Below are 14,585 nucleotides of genomic sequence, written 5' to 3'. Positions count from 1 at the left end.
GAGTTCCTTATCTGGATTTATTGGCTTCATTCCCAAATTGGATGGGTTTCTAGTCCCCCTTCCCCAGTCCTGAGAAAAATCACCAGGGGCAGGAATGGGGATGTGAAACTGGCACATCGGCCCGTGGCGCTATTTTGCACCCATCTGGCACCGTGCCCGACCTTTCAAGACCTAAAAATTCTGCTCTGGGAAATTTCACAAAAAGAATGATCGACACGTGAAACTTACTGACAGAGTGAGCACAAGAGGCAAAACCTCTTTAAGAAGCAATTCTTAAGAAATAATTCGACGCACTTGTGGGTGAGTGTAGGGACTCTCTGGTTAGATCTATTAAGATGGGCTGAGTGGCCTTCCTCACACTTAACTATCTTGTGATCTTGTGAGTGATGCATAAAATGTATAGAAATAATCCCAGGATCCAGAGAGACGGGTAAAGGACACTAGGGGGCAATGATTGCCAAGCTGCTTTGTGCAAGGATCTCTGCTTCTGATCCATGATTAAGGTTATTTGTTCAGTAAAGCATTAAATCCCCTCGTGGATAATGGATCCCTAATCCCCAATGCATTGAATACAAAATCCTCATCTGCGTTTACAAATCCATGCATGTTTGCAGCTCCACAACCTGCCTCAACTCTCCATCCAGTCGATACCTTTAGAGCCACAGAAATGTACAGCACAGGAGGCCATTCAGCCCATCTCACAAAGTGCTTCATAAACAGAAAGTTACCCTTTGCTTTGTAGAAAATTGCATCAGCAATTTGTGTTCAGCAAAGTCCCACAAACACCAATGAGATATATGAACTACTCTACTATGCTTATATTTCTGAACGGTGTAAACAATAACATGCATTTATATAGCACCTGTCACAAACCAAGGACATCCCAAAGCGTTTCACAGTCAGTGAATTAGTCACTGTGACTATTTCTTCCCTTGTTTCTCTTAGCAGCCTGGGATACATTTCATCCAGGCCTGGTGACTTAGTCACTTTCAAGGATGCTGAACAGCTTTATATTTCCTCCCTCACTATGATTAATCCAATGCAATATTTCACACTTCCATCCTTAACTACAATGTTTGCAATGCCCCACTCTTTTGAGAAAACAGACCCAAGGTATTTATGACAGTATTGGTAGGAGTGACCATCCCACAATCCTTGTGGAGACAGCACCTTCCAAACCCACCACCTCGACCAACTAGAAGGACAAGGGCAGCAAATACATGGGAACACCACCAGCTGCAAGCTCCCCTCCAGGTCACACACCATCCTGACTTGGAACTATATCGCCGTTCCTTCACTGTCGCTGGGTCAAAATCCTGGAACTCCCTTCCTAACAGCACTGTGGCTGTACCTACCCCACATGGACTGCAGCGGTTCAAAAAGGCAGCTCAACACCACCTTCTCAACGGCAATTAGGGATGGGCAATAAATGCTGGCCTAGCCAGCGATGCTCACATCCCATGAACGAATATATTTAAAAAATTAAGAACCAGGCCCATGTCTTCTGCCTCCACACACAAGTTCCCTTTTACGTCTTTACTTGACCCTACGTTTTCTTTAGCTCTTTATGGGGGAATCTTCCCAGTCCCACAGGACGGGCTAGAAGGCGGGACCGGGAGGAATTTCACAGAAGTTGGTGTTGGGCCAGTGGGCCAACGTGTTCCCACCTCGGGGCATTCTTCCTGGAGGCGGGTTATCATCTGCGGAGGCCACCTGCCTGGCAACAGCGGGTAGCCAGTCTGCATCATTAAGTGCTCATTTGTGGGCTGATTGGAGACACCATCAGGATCTTCCCAATGGCAGACAGGCCCCACCACTGAGGGCCAAGCTCTGCCAAGCGAGGCCTCCAACACTAACACCCACCCCTCCAACCAGAGCCACAGCCTTGAGTGGGCCACCCTGTAAAGGGGTTTCCCCACCACAGGGGTCGTCTCACAGCTGTGGCCAGAGCATTTTTTTATTGAAGCTTTACCTCTTCAACATGTGCTTCAAGATAGAGACGCGCTCGCATTCCCCCTCCGACAGTGGCAGTGCCCACCTCTGGCAATGTGACTGCCATCCTTCCAAGGCTGCAAGCCCTCTGATTGGCTGTGGCCTTAGCGATCCACCCGCCATCCTTAATTTGATGGTGGGCCTAGAGGCAGCCTCTCTATTGGTCACCTCTGGGGAAGATCTCGCAGGTGGGCACCCTGACAGAGCAGGGGCGGGATGCAGAAACGGTCCCAAAACACGCTCATAGCCCTAAAGGCAAAGGATTCTGCCCAGTGTATTTATAAAACATCTTTGTGTTTTCCTTGATTTTACTTGCCAATATTTTTTTGTGCCCTCTCTTTGTTTTCCTAATTCCCAGTTTAATTTCACCTTGCATTGTCAATACTCCTCCCGGCTTCCTGCAGTATTGAACTCTTGATATCTAGCCTATGTTTTCTTTTATAAAAGCAAAATACTGCGGATGCTGGAAATCTGAAATAAAGGCAAGAAATGCTGGAACCACTCGGCAGGTCTGGCAGCATCTGTGGAAAGAGAAGCAGAGTTAATGGTTCGGGTCAGTGACCCTTCTTCGGAATCCTTCTTGGTTCCGATGAAGGGTCACTGACCCAAAACGTTAACTCTGCTTCTCTTTCCACAGATGCTGCCAGACCTGCTGAGTGGTTCCAGCATTTCTTGTTTTTTATTATCTATGTTTTCTTTTGTTTTGCCTATCCTACTCTGTATGTAGTTTGACATAAAGGAGGGTCTAGATTTGGGACTCCCACCCTTTCTTTGTGGGAACATATTTGTTCTGAACCCTTTCTATCTCCTCCTTGAATACCTCCCACCGCTCTGACACTGATTCCAGTCCACTTTTGCCAAATCACATCTCAGCTTAGTAAAATTGGCCTTTCCCCAATTTAAAACATTTACTCTTGGTTTATCTTTGTCCTTTTCCATAAGTACTTTAAATCTAACTAAATTATGATCACTAGCACCAAAGTGCTCCCCAACTGAAACCCCTTCCACCTGCCCAGCTTCATTCTCTAAAACTAAGTCCAGGCCTGCACCTTCACACAGGTCACTCAGACGGAAATGTTAACTCTGTTTGTCTTCACAGATGCTGCCTGACCTGCTGAGTATTTCCAGCATTTCTGTTTTTGCCTCTTCTCTTGTTGGGTTTGTTACGTACTGGCTAAAAAAAGGTCTCCTGAATGCATTTAAAGAATTCTGTGTCCTCTATACCTTTTACACTGAATTTATCACAATTAATATTCAGGTAGTTGAAATCCCCCACTATTACCACCTATCTGTTTCTGCAGTTCTCAGAGATTTTCCTGCATATTTTCTCTTCTATCTCCCTCTGTTTCGAGGTCTATAGTACACTTCCAGCAGTGTGTGCCCCTTTTTAGTTCCTTAGCTCAATCCATATGGACTAATTTGATGATCCTTCTAACATATATCCCTGCTTACAGCTATAATTGCTTCTTTAACCTATATTACAAACCCCCACCCAGCACCCCCTCCTTTTTTATTCCCTATCTTGTCTGAAAACCCTGTAACCAGGAATGTTGAGCTGCCATTCCTGCCCTTCTTTAAGCCATGTCTTAGTAATGGCTGTGATATCATACATCTAATGTGTCTATCTGTTCCCTGAGCTCATCTGTCTTATTCACTAGACTCCTTGCATTGAAGTGTATGCCATTTATCACTAATAATTCCTTTGTTGTCTATTTTCTAGTCTTTGTTTCCTAGATGTTCCAAACTCACTTACCGATTTCCGGCCTTTTATTTCCAGCTTTCCTTCTTTTCCTTTTGAATCTACGCTCAGGTTCCCATTCCCCTGCCAAGCTCGTTTAAACTCTTCCCAACCGCGCCAGCAAAAACTCCCTGCCAAGATTTTGGTCCCAGTTCTGTTGAGGTGCAACCTGTTTGACTTGTACAAGTCCCACATCCCCAGATATATATCATTTAAATGGAGGGAGACTATAGAATGCTGGAGGGATCTGGGTGTCCTCATACACGAAACACAAAAGGTTAGCATGCAGCTACAGCACACAATTAGGAAGGCAAATGGAATGTTAGCCTTTATTGCAAAGGGGATGGAGTATAAAATTAGGGAAGTCTTGTTACAACTGTACAGGGTATTGGTGAGACCACACCTAGAGTACTGTATACAGTTTTTTGGTCCCTTTATTTAAGGAGGGACATACATGCTTTGGAGGCAGTTCAGAGAAGATTCACTAGATTGTTTCCTGGGATGAAGAGATTGCCTTCTGAGCAGGTTGGGCTTTTACTCATTGGAGTTTAGAAGAACGAGAGGTGACCTTATTGAAACATTTAAGATTCTGAAGGAACTTGACAGGGTAGATGCACAGTTTTAATTTCTTTCCTAGCTCCCTGAAATCTGCCTGCAGGACGTCATCCCTCCTCGACTTATGCCATTCCTTCCTTCTGTACAGAGACCAAAACTGTACACAGTACTCCAGGTGTGGTCTCACCAATGCCCTATATAATTGCAGAAAGACAACAATAAGCACTACAACTTGCATTTATATAGCACCTTTAACATAATAAAACATCCCAAGGTGCTTCACAGGAGCGTTGTAAAGCAAAAGATGACACTGAGCCACAGTTGGTCAAAAAGGTAGGTTTTAAGGAGTGTCTTAAAGGAGGAAAGCAAGGTAGAGAGACGGAGAGGTTTAACATGGGAATTCCAAAGTTTAGGGTCTCGGCAGCTGAAGGCATGGCTACCAATGGTGGAACAATTAAAATTAAACACTTCCTTAGTCTTATACTCCAATCCCTTTGCAATAAAGGCTAACATACTATTTACTTCCCTAATTGTGTGCTGTACCTGCATGTTAACTTTCTGTGATTCATGGACAATGACATCAAAATTTGCATCTCTATTACCTGATTACTGTCCAGCTGATGAACAGGGATCAGTTCTATCGGCCCATGTGTAAACATGAAGCTAAAGGCAGCAATCACATTACAGCCAATTAGGTTAGTTTGTTTTTATTTATTAAATGATTAGGTTGGGATACATGCAACTAATTTCCTTTTTAATGACACACAGATTCTTGTTTATAGGGATATTAATTATGTACTTCGAGCTAAATACAATTAGCTTAAAGCCATAGATTGGCTTTGCAGATGGGGAGCAGGTCACGTTATTTCTGAGTGTACACATGGAGATTAGACCCTAACCCAGTATAAAAACACTTGGACATTCCGTGAATCAGACACCAGACTGCTGCCTACATTTACAACGCTTGATTGCAAGGTAATGACACATCTCTACAACTGCTCAGCAATCTTTAAATAATCCTTCTAGATTCTTCTTGAGTGTTAATCGAATTCTCTGAATGTATAATTCTCGTTTACCACCATAAGTTTGGTGAAAGTTTGGGCTCAAGATGCAACTGCTTTAAGTCAATGAATTTGGAGTCTTGACGGGTTCCATCTAAACCGGAGGGGCACAAATATCCTGGCTGCGAGGTTTGCTAGCGTCACTCGGGAGGGTTTAAATTAGTGTGGCGGGGGGGTGGGAACAAGAGCAGTAGGACAGCTAGTGAAATAAATGAGGGGGAACTAGTAAATAAGGCCAGTAAGACTAAGAGGAAGAGCAGTGAGGGAGATGTTGCTGAGCACAGCAGGACTGGTGGTCTGAAGTGCATTTGTTTCAATGCGAGAAGTATAACAGGTAAGGCAGATGAACTTAGAGCTTGGATTAGTACTTGGAACTATGATGTTGTTACTATTACAGAGACTTGGTTGAGGGAAGGACAGGATTGGCAGCTAAATGTTCCAGGATTTAGAAGCTTCAGGCGGGATAGAGGGGGATGTAAAAGGGGTGGGGGAGTTGCATTACTGGTTAAGGAGATTATCACAGCTGTACTGCGGGAGGATACCTCGGAGGGATCGTGCAGCGAGGCAATATGGGTGGTGCTCAGGAATAGGAAGGGTGCAGTCACGATGTTGGGGGTTTTCTACAGGCCTCCCAACAGCCAGCGGGAGGTAGAGGAGCAGATATGTAGACAGATTTTGGAAAGATGTAAAGGTAACAGGATTGTAGTGGTGGGTGATTTTAACTTCCCCTATATTGACTGGGACTCACTTAGTGCTAGGGGCATAGATGGGGCAGAATTTGTGAGGAGCATCCAGGAGGGCTTCTTGAAACAACATGTAGATCGTCCAACTAGGGATGGGGCCATCCTGGACCTGGTATTGGGGAATGAGCCCGGCCAGGTGGTCGAAGTTTCAGTAGGGGAGCATTTCGGGAACAGTGACCATAATTCCATAAATTTTAAGGTACTTATGGATAAGGATAAGAGTAGTCCTCGGGTGAAGGTGCTAAATTGGGGGAAGGCTAATTATAACAATATTAGGCAGGAACTGAAGAATTTAGATTGGGGGCGGCTGTTTGAGGGTAAATCAACATCTGACATGTGGGAGTCTTTCAAATGTCAGTTGATTAGAATCCAGGACCAGCATGTTCCTGTGAGGAAGAAGGATAAGTTTGGCAAGTTTCGGGAACCTTGGATAATGCGGGAAATTGTGAGCCTAGTCAAAAACAAAAAGGAAACATTCGTAAGGGCTGGAAGGCTGGGAACAGACGAATCCCTTGAGGAATATAAAGACAGTAGAAAGGAACTTAAGTAAGGAGTCAGGAGGGCTAAAAGAGGTTATGAAAAGTCATTGGCAAACAGGATTAAGGAGAATCCCAAGGCTTTTTATACATATATAAGGAGCAAGAGGGTAACTAGGGAAAGGATTGGCCCGCTCAAGGACAGAGAAGGGAATCGATGTGTGGAGCCAGAGGAAATGGACGAGGTACTAAATGAGTACTTTGCATCAGTATTCACCAAAGAGAAGGACTTGGTGGATGATCAGCCTAGGGAAGGGAGTGTAGATAGTCTCAGTCATCTCATTATCAAAAAGGAGGAAGTGTTGGGTTTCTTGCAAAGCATTAAGGTAGATAAGTCCCCAGGGCCTGATGGGATCTACCCCAGAATACTAAGGGAGGCAAGGGAAGAAATTGCTGGGGCCTTGACAGAAATCTTTGCATCCTCATTGGCTACAGGTGAGGTCCCAGAGGACTGGAGAATAGCCAATGTTGTTCCTTTGTTTAAAAAGGGTAGCAAGGATAATCCAGGAAATTATAGGCCGGTGAGCCTTATGTCAGTGGTAGGGAAATTATTAGAGAGGATTCTTCGGGACAGGATTTACTCCCATTTGGAAACAAACAAACTTATTAGCGAGAGGCAGCATGGTTTTGTGAAGGGGAGGTCGTGTCTCACTAATTTGATTGAGTTTTTTGAGGAACTGACAAAGATGATTGATGAAGGAAGGGCAGTGGATGTTGTCTATATGGACTTCAGTAAAGCCTTTGACAAAGTCCCTCATGGCAGACTGGTGCAAAAGGTGAAGTCACACGGGATCAGAGGTGAGCTGGCAAGATGGATACAGAACTGGCTCTGTCATAGAAGACAGAGGGTAGCAGTGGAAGGGTGCTTTTCTGAATGGAGGGATGTGACTAGTGGTGTTCCGCAGGGATCAGTGCTGGGACCTTTGCTGTTTGTCGTGTATATAAATGATTTGGAGGGAAATGTAGCTGGTCTGATTAGTAAGTTTGCAGACGACACAAAGGTTGGTGGAGTTGTGGATAGTGATGAGGATTGTCACAGGATACAGCAGGATATAGATCGGTTGGAAACTTGAGCGGAGAAATGGCAAATGGAGTTTAATCCGGACAAATGTGAGGTAATGCATTTTGGAAGGTCTAATACAGGTGGGAAGTATACAGTAATTGGCAGAACCCTTAGGAGTATTGACAGGCAGAGAGATCTGGGCGTCCAGGTCCACAGGTCACTGAAAGTGGCAACGCAGGTGGATAAGGTAGTCAAGAAGGCATACGGCATGCTTGCCTTCATCGGTCGGGGCATAGAGTATAGAAATTGGCAAGTCATGCTGCAGCTGTACAGAACCACACTTAGGCCACATTTAGAATATTGCGTGCAATTCTGGTCGCCACACTACCAGAAGGACGTGGAGGCTTTGGAGAGGGTACAGAGGAGGTTTACCAGGATGTTGCCTGGTTTGGAGGGCATTAGCTATGAGGAGAGGTTGGATAAACTCGGATTGTTTTCACTGGAACGACGGAGGTGGAGGGGCAACATGATAGAGGTTTACAAAGTTATGAGTGGCATGGACAGAGTGGATAGTCAGAAGCTTTTTTCCCAGGGTGGAAGAGTCAGTTACTAGGGGACATAGGTTTAAGGTGAGAGGGGCAAAGTTTAGAGGGGATGTGCGAGGCAGGTTCTTTACACAGAGGGTGGTGAGTGCCTGGAACTTGCTACTGGGGGAGGTGATGGAAGCAGGTACGATAGCGACGTTTAAGAGGCATCTTGACAAATACATGAATAGGATGGGAATAGAGGGATACGGTCCCCGGAAGTGTAGAAGGTGTTAGTTTAGGCAGGCATCAAGATCGGTGCAGGCTTGGAGGGCCGAATGGCCTGTTCCTGTGCTGTACTGTTCTTTGTTCTTTGTCAATGCTAGGGCTGAAATTATTACTGAGTTAAACATCCCCAGTGCCTTGAAATGATATTGTGTGATGTTAATGGCCAATTGCTCATTTTCAAATTTAATTTCTGTTTTTCTAAAGATAGTGAGTGTTTGTCAAAGTAGCAAACATCGCGAAATGGCATTTCAGTGCAGTAGTGTCTACAAATGTTACTCTTGGTACAGTGGTATCTTTAGATGCTCCCCAGGTCCAGTGTTGTCTGCAGATGTCACTCCCAGTCCAGAAATGTCTGCAGATGTTAATCCCAATACAGTGATGTCTGCAGATGTTACTCCTCGTACAGTGTTGTCTGCAGATGTCACTCCCAGCACAGTGGTGTCTGCAGATGTCACTCCCAGTACAGGGATATCTGCAGATGTTAATCTCAATACAGTGATGTCTGCAGATGTTACTCCCCGTACAGTGTTGTCTGCAGATGTCACTCCCAGCACAGTGGTGTCTGCAGATGTCACTCCCAGTACAGGGATATCTGCAGATGTTAATCCCAATACAGTGATGTCTGCAGATGTTACTCCTCGTCCAGTGTTGTCTGCAGATGTCAACTCCCAGCACAGTGGTGTCTGCAGATGTCACTCCCAGTACAGGGATATCTGCAGATGTTAATCCCAATACAGTGATGTCTGCAGATGTTACTCCCCGTACAGTGTTGTCTGCAGATGTCAGTCCCAGTACAGGGATATCTGCAGATGTTAATCCCAATACAGTGATGTCTGCAGATGTTACTCCTCGTACAGTGTTGTCTGCAGATGTTAATCCCAGTACAGTGGTGTCTGCAGATGTTAATCCCGATACAATGGTATCTGAAGATGTCACTCCCAGTACAGTGGTGTCTGCAGATGTTCATCCCGATACAGTGGTGTCTGAAGATGTCACTGCCAGTACAGTGGTGTCTGCAGATGTTAATCCCAATACAGTGGTGTCTGCAGATGTTACTCCTCGTACAGTGTTGTCTGCAGATGTTAATCCCAGTACAGTGGTGTCTGCAGATGTTCATCCCGATACAGTGGTGTCTGAAGATGTCACTGCCAGTACAGTGGTGTCTGCAGATGTTAATCCCAATACAGTGATGTCTGCAGATGTTACTCCTCGTACAGTGTTGTCTGCAGATGTTAATCCCAGTACAGTGGTGTCTGCAGATGTTCATCCCGATACAGTGGTGTCTGAAGATGTCACTGCCAGTACAGTGGTGTCTGCAGATGTTAATCCCAATACAGTGATGTCTGCAGATGTTACTCCTCGTACAGTGTTGTCTGCAGATGTTAATCCCAGTACAGTGGTGTCTGCAGATGTTAATCCCGATACAATGGTATCTGAAGATGTCACTCCCAGTACAGTGGTGTCTGCAGATGTTCATCCCGATACAGTGGTGTCTGAAGATGTCACTGCCAGTACAGTGGTGTCTGCAGATGTTAATCCCAATACAGTGGTGTCTGCAGATGTTAATCCCGATACAGTGGTGTCTGCAGATGTTAAACCCGATACAGTGTTGTCTGCAGATGTTAATCCCAGTACAGTGTTGTCTGCAGATGTTAATCCCAGTACAGTGGTGTCTGCAGATGTTAATCCCAGTACAGTGTTGTCTGCAGATGTCACTCTCAGTACAGTGTTGTCTGCAGATGTTAATCCCGATACAGTGGTGTCTGCAGATGTTAATCCCAGTACAGTGTTGTCTGCAGATGTTAATCCCGATACAGTGGTGTCTGCAGATGTCACTCTCAGTACAGTGTTGTCTGAAGATGTCACTCTCAGTACAGTGGTGTCTGCAGATGTTAATCCCGATACAGTGGTTTCTGCAGATGTTAATCCCGATACAGTGGTGTCTGAAGATGCCACTTCCAGTACAGTGGTGTCTGCAACTGTAGCTCCTGGAACAACAGAATCGCTGGGTAAGATCCCCAGCACTATGGCAATAACTTTACAGTTCTGCGCTGTTTGACTTGCAAATTATGAATGCGGCATGTGATGATACCAAACTTAATATACATGCAGCACAATAAAAGCCTAATGAACTGACAGTATTTGTCACAATAAAAGCTTGGGGTGTGCTGATTTCTCTGTGTTCCAGCATGAACGCTCTGTGCCTGTTGCCTCTTGTCCTGTTTTTGAGTTGCCGTCAGGTTGGTTCTCAGTGCTCGGTGACAAGATATGTGTCATATGTGGAGAAGGAAGAATGCAGCTACTGTATGGCCATCAACACCACCATCTGTGCTGGCTTCTGCATGTCGCGGGTAAGCTACAGAAATAAGGGCATAGTTTATACAATTCAACATCTAATGTTAATATGGCTTTTTATAGATACCTACCCTTTAAATATAGGCAATGCTTCATCTGTTGCCTGTCCATGGTCACTGCAACAACTACTTGCATTTATATAACATCTTTACCATCCCCGATGCTTCACAAAAATTTACACCAGTCAAAGAATTAGGAAACATACGAAGGCAAAAAAATCAGAAAGGGAGATGAGGAATCATTTTCTTTAAAGTGAGTTATGATGATCTGGAACACGCTGCCTGAAAGGGTGGTGGAAGCAGATTCAATGTTAACTTTCAAAAGAGATTTGGATAAATACTTGAAAAGGAAAAATTTGCAGGGCTATAGGGAAAGAGCAGGGTAGTGGTACTAATTGGATAGCTCTTTCAAATGGCTGAATGGCCTCCTTCTGTGCTGTATCATTCTATGACAATAAGACGGGTGATGGCTGTTTTGTAAGTCCTATGTAATAAATGTAACCTAGACTATAATACAATAATATTATGGATATAAGGAAGTAGTTAGCCAAGGGGCATTAAGAGTTAAACGCATAATGTTGAACTTGCTCCCACCCAACATAAAAGCCCGAATGGAGGAGAACCCTGTATTCACAGCGGAACTCTGGTCTCCACTCACTGGGTTTGCCTGGACTGGGGCTCCTATTATTCCCCTGACTCACGGAATGCAAACCTGAGCTAGTGGTCATTCCGTCCAGACTCATGGAGGTTAATCCAGTACTTAAGAGACCAGATTCTAGTCTTCACTTGCTGGGACTGTTGCGGAGTGGGACGCGAATACCTTCGCCCTCTGACTCCGAGGCGAGTATGCTACTCACTGAGCCATGGTTGACCCCCCCACACAGGATAATGGTGTTGACAATTGGGAGTATGGGGAAGGTGATAGCAGCCACTAATTTCAAATCATTTTCCAGAAAGTGAGAATGTATTTGGGGTGCAAAGCATTGCCGTAGATGATGAATTATGTTGTATTATTATAGGATGTCAACACAAAATCGCTGCTACCAAAGATTGCTCTAATCCAGAGGGTCTGCACCTACCAAGATGTCAAGTACATTTCCATCAAGCTCCCTGGATGTCCCGCAGACGTTGATCCTTTTTACAGGTTCCCAGTGATCTTAAGCTGTGTGTGCAGCCAGTGTGCAACTGATACCACGGACTGCGTCAATGGAATTGACCCTCCTTTCTACTGCACTAAACCACAATGGAGCATCCCTGCATCCCGCTCCCGCATCCTTTTACTGTCAGGCAACGCATAGGAACAGGAGGAGACCATTCCATCCTGTTCCTCCATTTCATTAGCTCATGGCCAATCTGTATCTTCTTGTTTCCATAGCCCTTAAGAACCTTGCTTAACAAAAATCTATCAACCTCAGTTGTAGAATTTTCAATTGACCTCTCACTCCACCCCCAACAGCTACCCTACAGCGAGAGCGTTCCAGATTTCCACTACCCTTTGTGCAAAGAAGTGCTTCCTGACATCACCCTGAATGACCCAGCTCTAATTTTAAGATTATAGCCTCTTGTTCTGGAATTCCCCTTAAGCCAAATAAAACCCAAATCGTGATTTCCAGTCAGCTGCTGAAAATCATTTCCATGCTGTTTCAAATCCATATTATATTTAAAAATCTTGTATATTTACATATCTTGTATATTCACAGTTCCCAGCCACAAACTTTGCTTCCCGTTGACATAAAAAAATGACCAAAAATCATGGCAACATTTAACATTGAAAAGGTCTATGTCATTGGTTATAATGGGAATTCCTTATGTAAACAGGGCCCTGTGACACTATAGATGTGGCTGTGGCCACTAGGTGACAGTATAGTTCCATTTCTCCCTGCACCACTATATCCTTTGACAGCCTCTTCAGCAATGAGAGATTTACTAGTATATAATAAAATATAAACTAACAATTTGTAAAATTCAAGATGAACAATACTTGTACTTTATGAAGAAATGCAAAAATTATTTAAAGCCAGTCTAGAGAGTTTTGGAAACACTTTAGCCAAGTGTGATTAATATCTGGTAATAGAATTTAGTTCATAGATTACAGTTACTTTTAAAGAAAAATGTTGACTCTGGGAGATTGTCTGAGGGATACAGAGATAACTTTGCATTGAATTGTTGTCTGTGCTTGTGCAGCTATTATACTTACTTCTTCAAGTAATCTTTTGTTGCAATCTTTGTTTCTTAAATTTGTTTCTGATCTGAAGTTATATCTGACATGCTTCAAAATTCATGAGATCTTTTGTTATTGTTTGTGCAAAGTTTTCTGACTGCCCCCAATAAACTGAATTCAAAAACAAAGTATGATCTACTGTCATTTCTGAATGTCCTAACAAGACAGTCACACAATCATATTCTGCTGAGTAATTCCCTCATTATGAGAGAAATTCAGTTCCCTGTCATCTGTGACTTTTGAGTCTGGTTACACATTTTAAATACAGGTTAAAAATGAGGGTTCCCTCTATGCAGGATGACTCAGGCTGCTTCACAACAAAGGAATGATTTCTGAAGTGCAGGTACTACTGTTATAGAGGAAAATACAGTCAATTTGTACCCAGAAAGATCCCACAAACATCATCATCATTGGCAATCCCTCATGCTGAGGACGATTCTACGGGTCTCGCTAAGGGCTACGATGTCAATATCTTAGCATTGGAGCTCGCAGGCTACTATCATGGTTTGTCTCAGATTGTTCTGAATAATCCAAGACCTGATATTCCAGGATCCTATCTTGATTGTTTCTATGAGCTGTGACCGCTGATGGGTGATCCCACTGGATGCAGTTTTCCGGTTGGGTTTGGATTGAGGCAGGTGAGTTTTAGGGCATCTTTTCAAGCTCCTTCCTCTAGTGGAGTGAGCAGAGCTAATACTGAAGAGGGCTGCTCAGACACAGCTACTAACACCAAACCACCCTTCTGCCTCAATTAAGAGTGGAGAGGTTAATTAGTAACCGCTGCCTTTGTGTCAGGTTGTGACTTGTGTCCGAGATACCACGATCCTGCCCCTCTCAGCACTAGCTAATTGTCAAACAGTTTGAGGAGACAAGTAGAAGGGCCTGTGCATGATGTTATTTAGAGTGGGAGGCCTGTTGCACAGCAGATCTCACTATCTTGGCGGGACACTGCCTGGTTTCATTGATCAGGTGAATCTGGACAATTGAGGACAAGGCCCTGCTACAACATTTCATCTGCCTTCACAGCCATCAGCTGATCCATTGTTGAAGGATTTCGTTGTGGTAGGGCTAATTGAATGGTGTTCTTTGCTGGCCATGTCACAAGGTGCTGTAAAGTAGGTTTATGGGGTTTTTGAGTGATGTAGAGGCACCACCCTGCGGTCCGTTACTGCTTATTCATTAGAAGTCCTACTTATTTCACAGCTATCCTCCATATCTGGAGGTTGTTCTATCTGCCAGCCAGCAATGTGGTCGGGAGCTGCAGCTCACTAACATACAGCAAATGAATGAATGAGCAGCTAATTTACTGTCCTGCAGCGACAGGAATGTTGCCTGGGACAGTTCCCTACACTTTGCCAAATAGCTCTATATTCCTGAACAAGCCTGTGCTTTAAAGCTTAACAGCAGCTCTGTCAGTGTACCCTGGTAGTCACTGATGAAAATAGAGTTGTTGACTAATCAGAGCAATCACTTTCGATCAATGAGTCTACAATAGACCCAGACACGAGCCGAGGAGAACCCCAGTGTTGGTGAGCTTTGAGAACCATGATCCAAAGTCACCTGTTCCTCC

At 44.3% G+C, this 14,585-nt stretch overlaps 1 protein-coding gene across 1 annotated transcript in view; it reads left to right on the top strand.

Annotated features, from left to right (window-relative positions):
* LOC137379333 (thyrotropin subunit beta-like) overlaps nt 1-13,596 on the top strand; it is a 28,625-nt gene extending 15,029 nt beyond the window's left edge. The window contains exons 2-5 of the mRNA XM_068050043.1: nt 5,068-5,260; nt 10,629-10,791; nt 11,814-12,076; nt 13,359-13,596. Of these exons, the coding sequence (XP_067906144.1) occupies nt 10,630-10,791; nt 11,814-12,076; nt 13,359-13,596 (663 nt within the window). The 5' untranslated portion in view covers nt 5,068-5,260; nt 10,629. The remainder of the gene's footprint in view (nt 1-5,067; nt 5,261-10,628; nt 10,792-11,813; nt 12,077-13,358) is intronic.
* The last annotated feature ends 989 nt before the right edge of the window (nt 13,597-14,585 follow it).

This window comes from Heterodontus francisci, chromosome 18 (genome assembly GCF_036365525.1).
Source record: "Heterodontus francisci isolate sHetFra1 chromosome 18, sHetFra1.hap1, whole genome shotgun sequence".
Taxonomy (NCBI): Eukaryota; Metazoa; Chordata; class Chondrichthyes; order Heterodontiformes; family Heterodontidae; genus Heterodontus; species Heterodontus francisci.
This window is presented reverse-complemented; position numbering and strand designations above follow the sequence as displayed.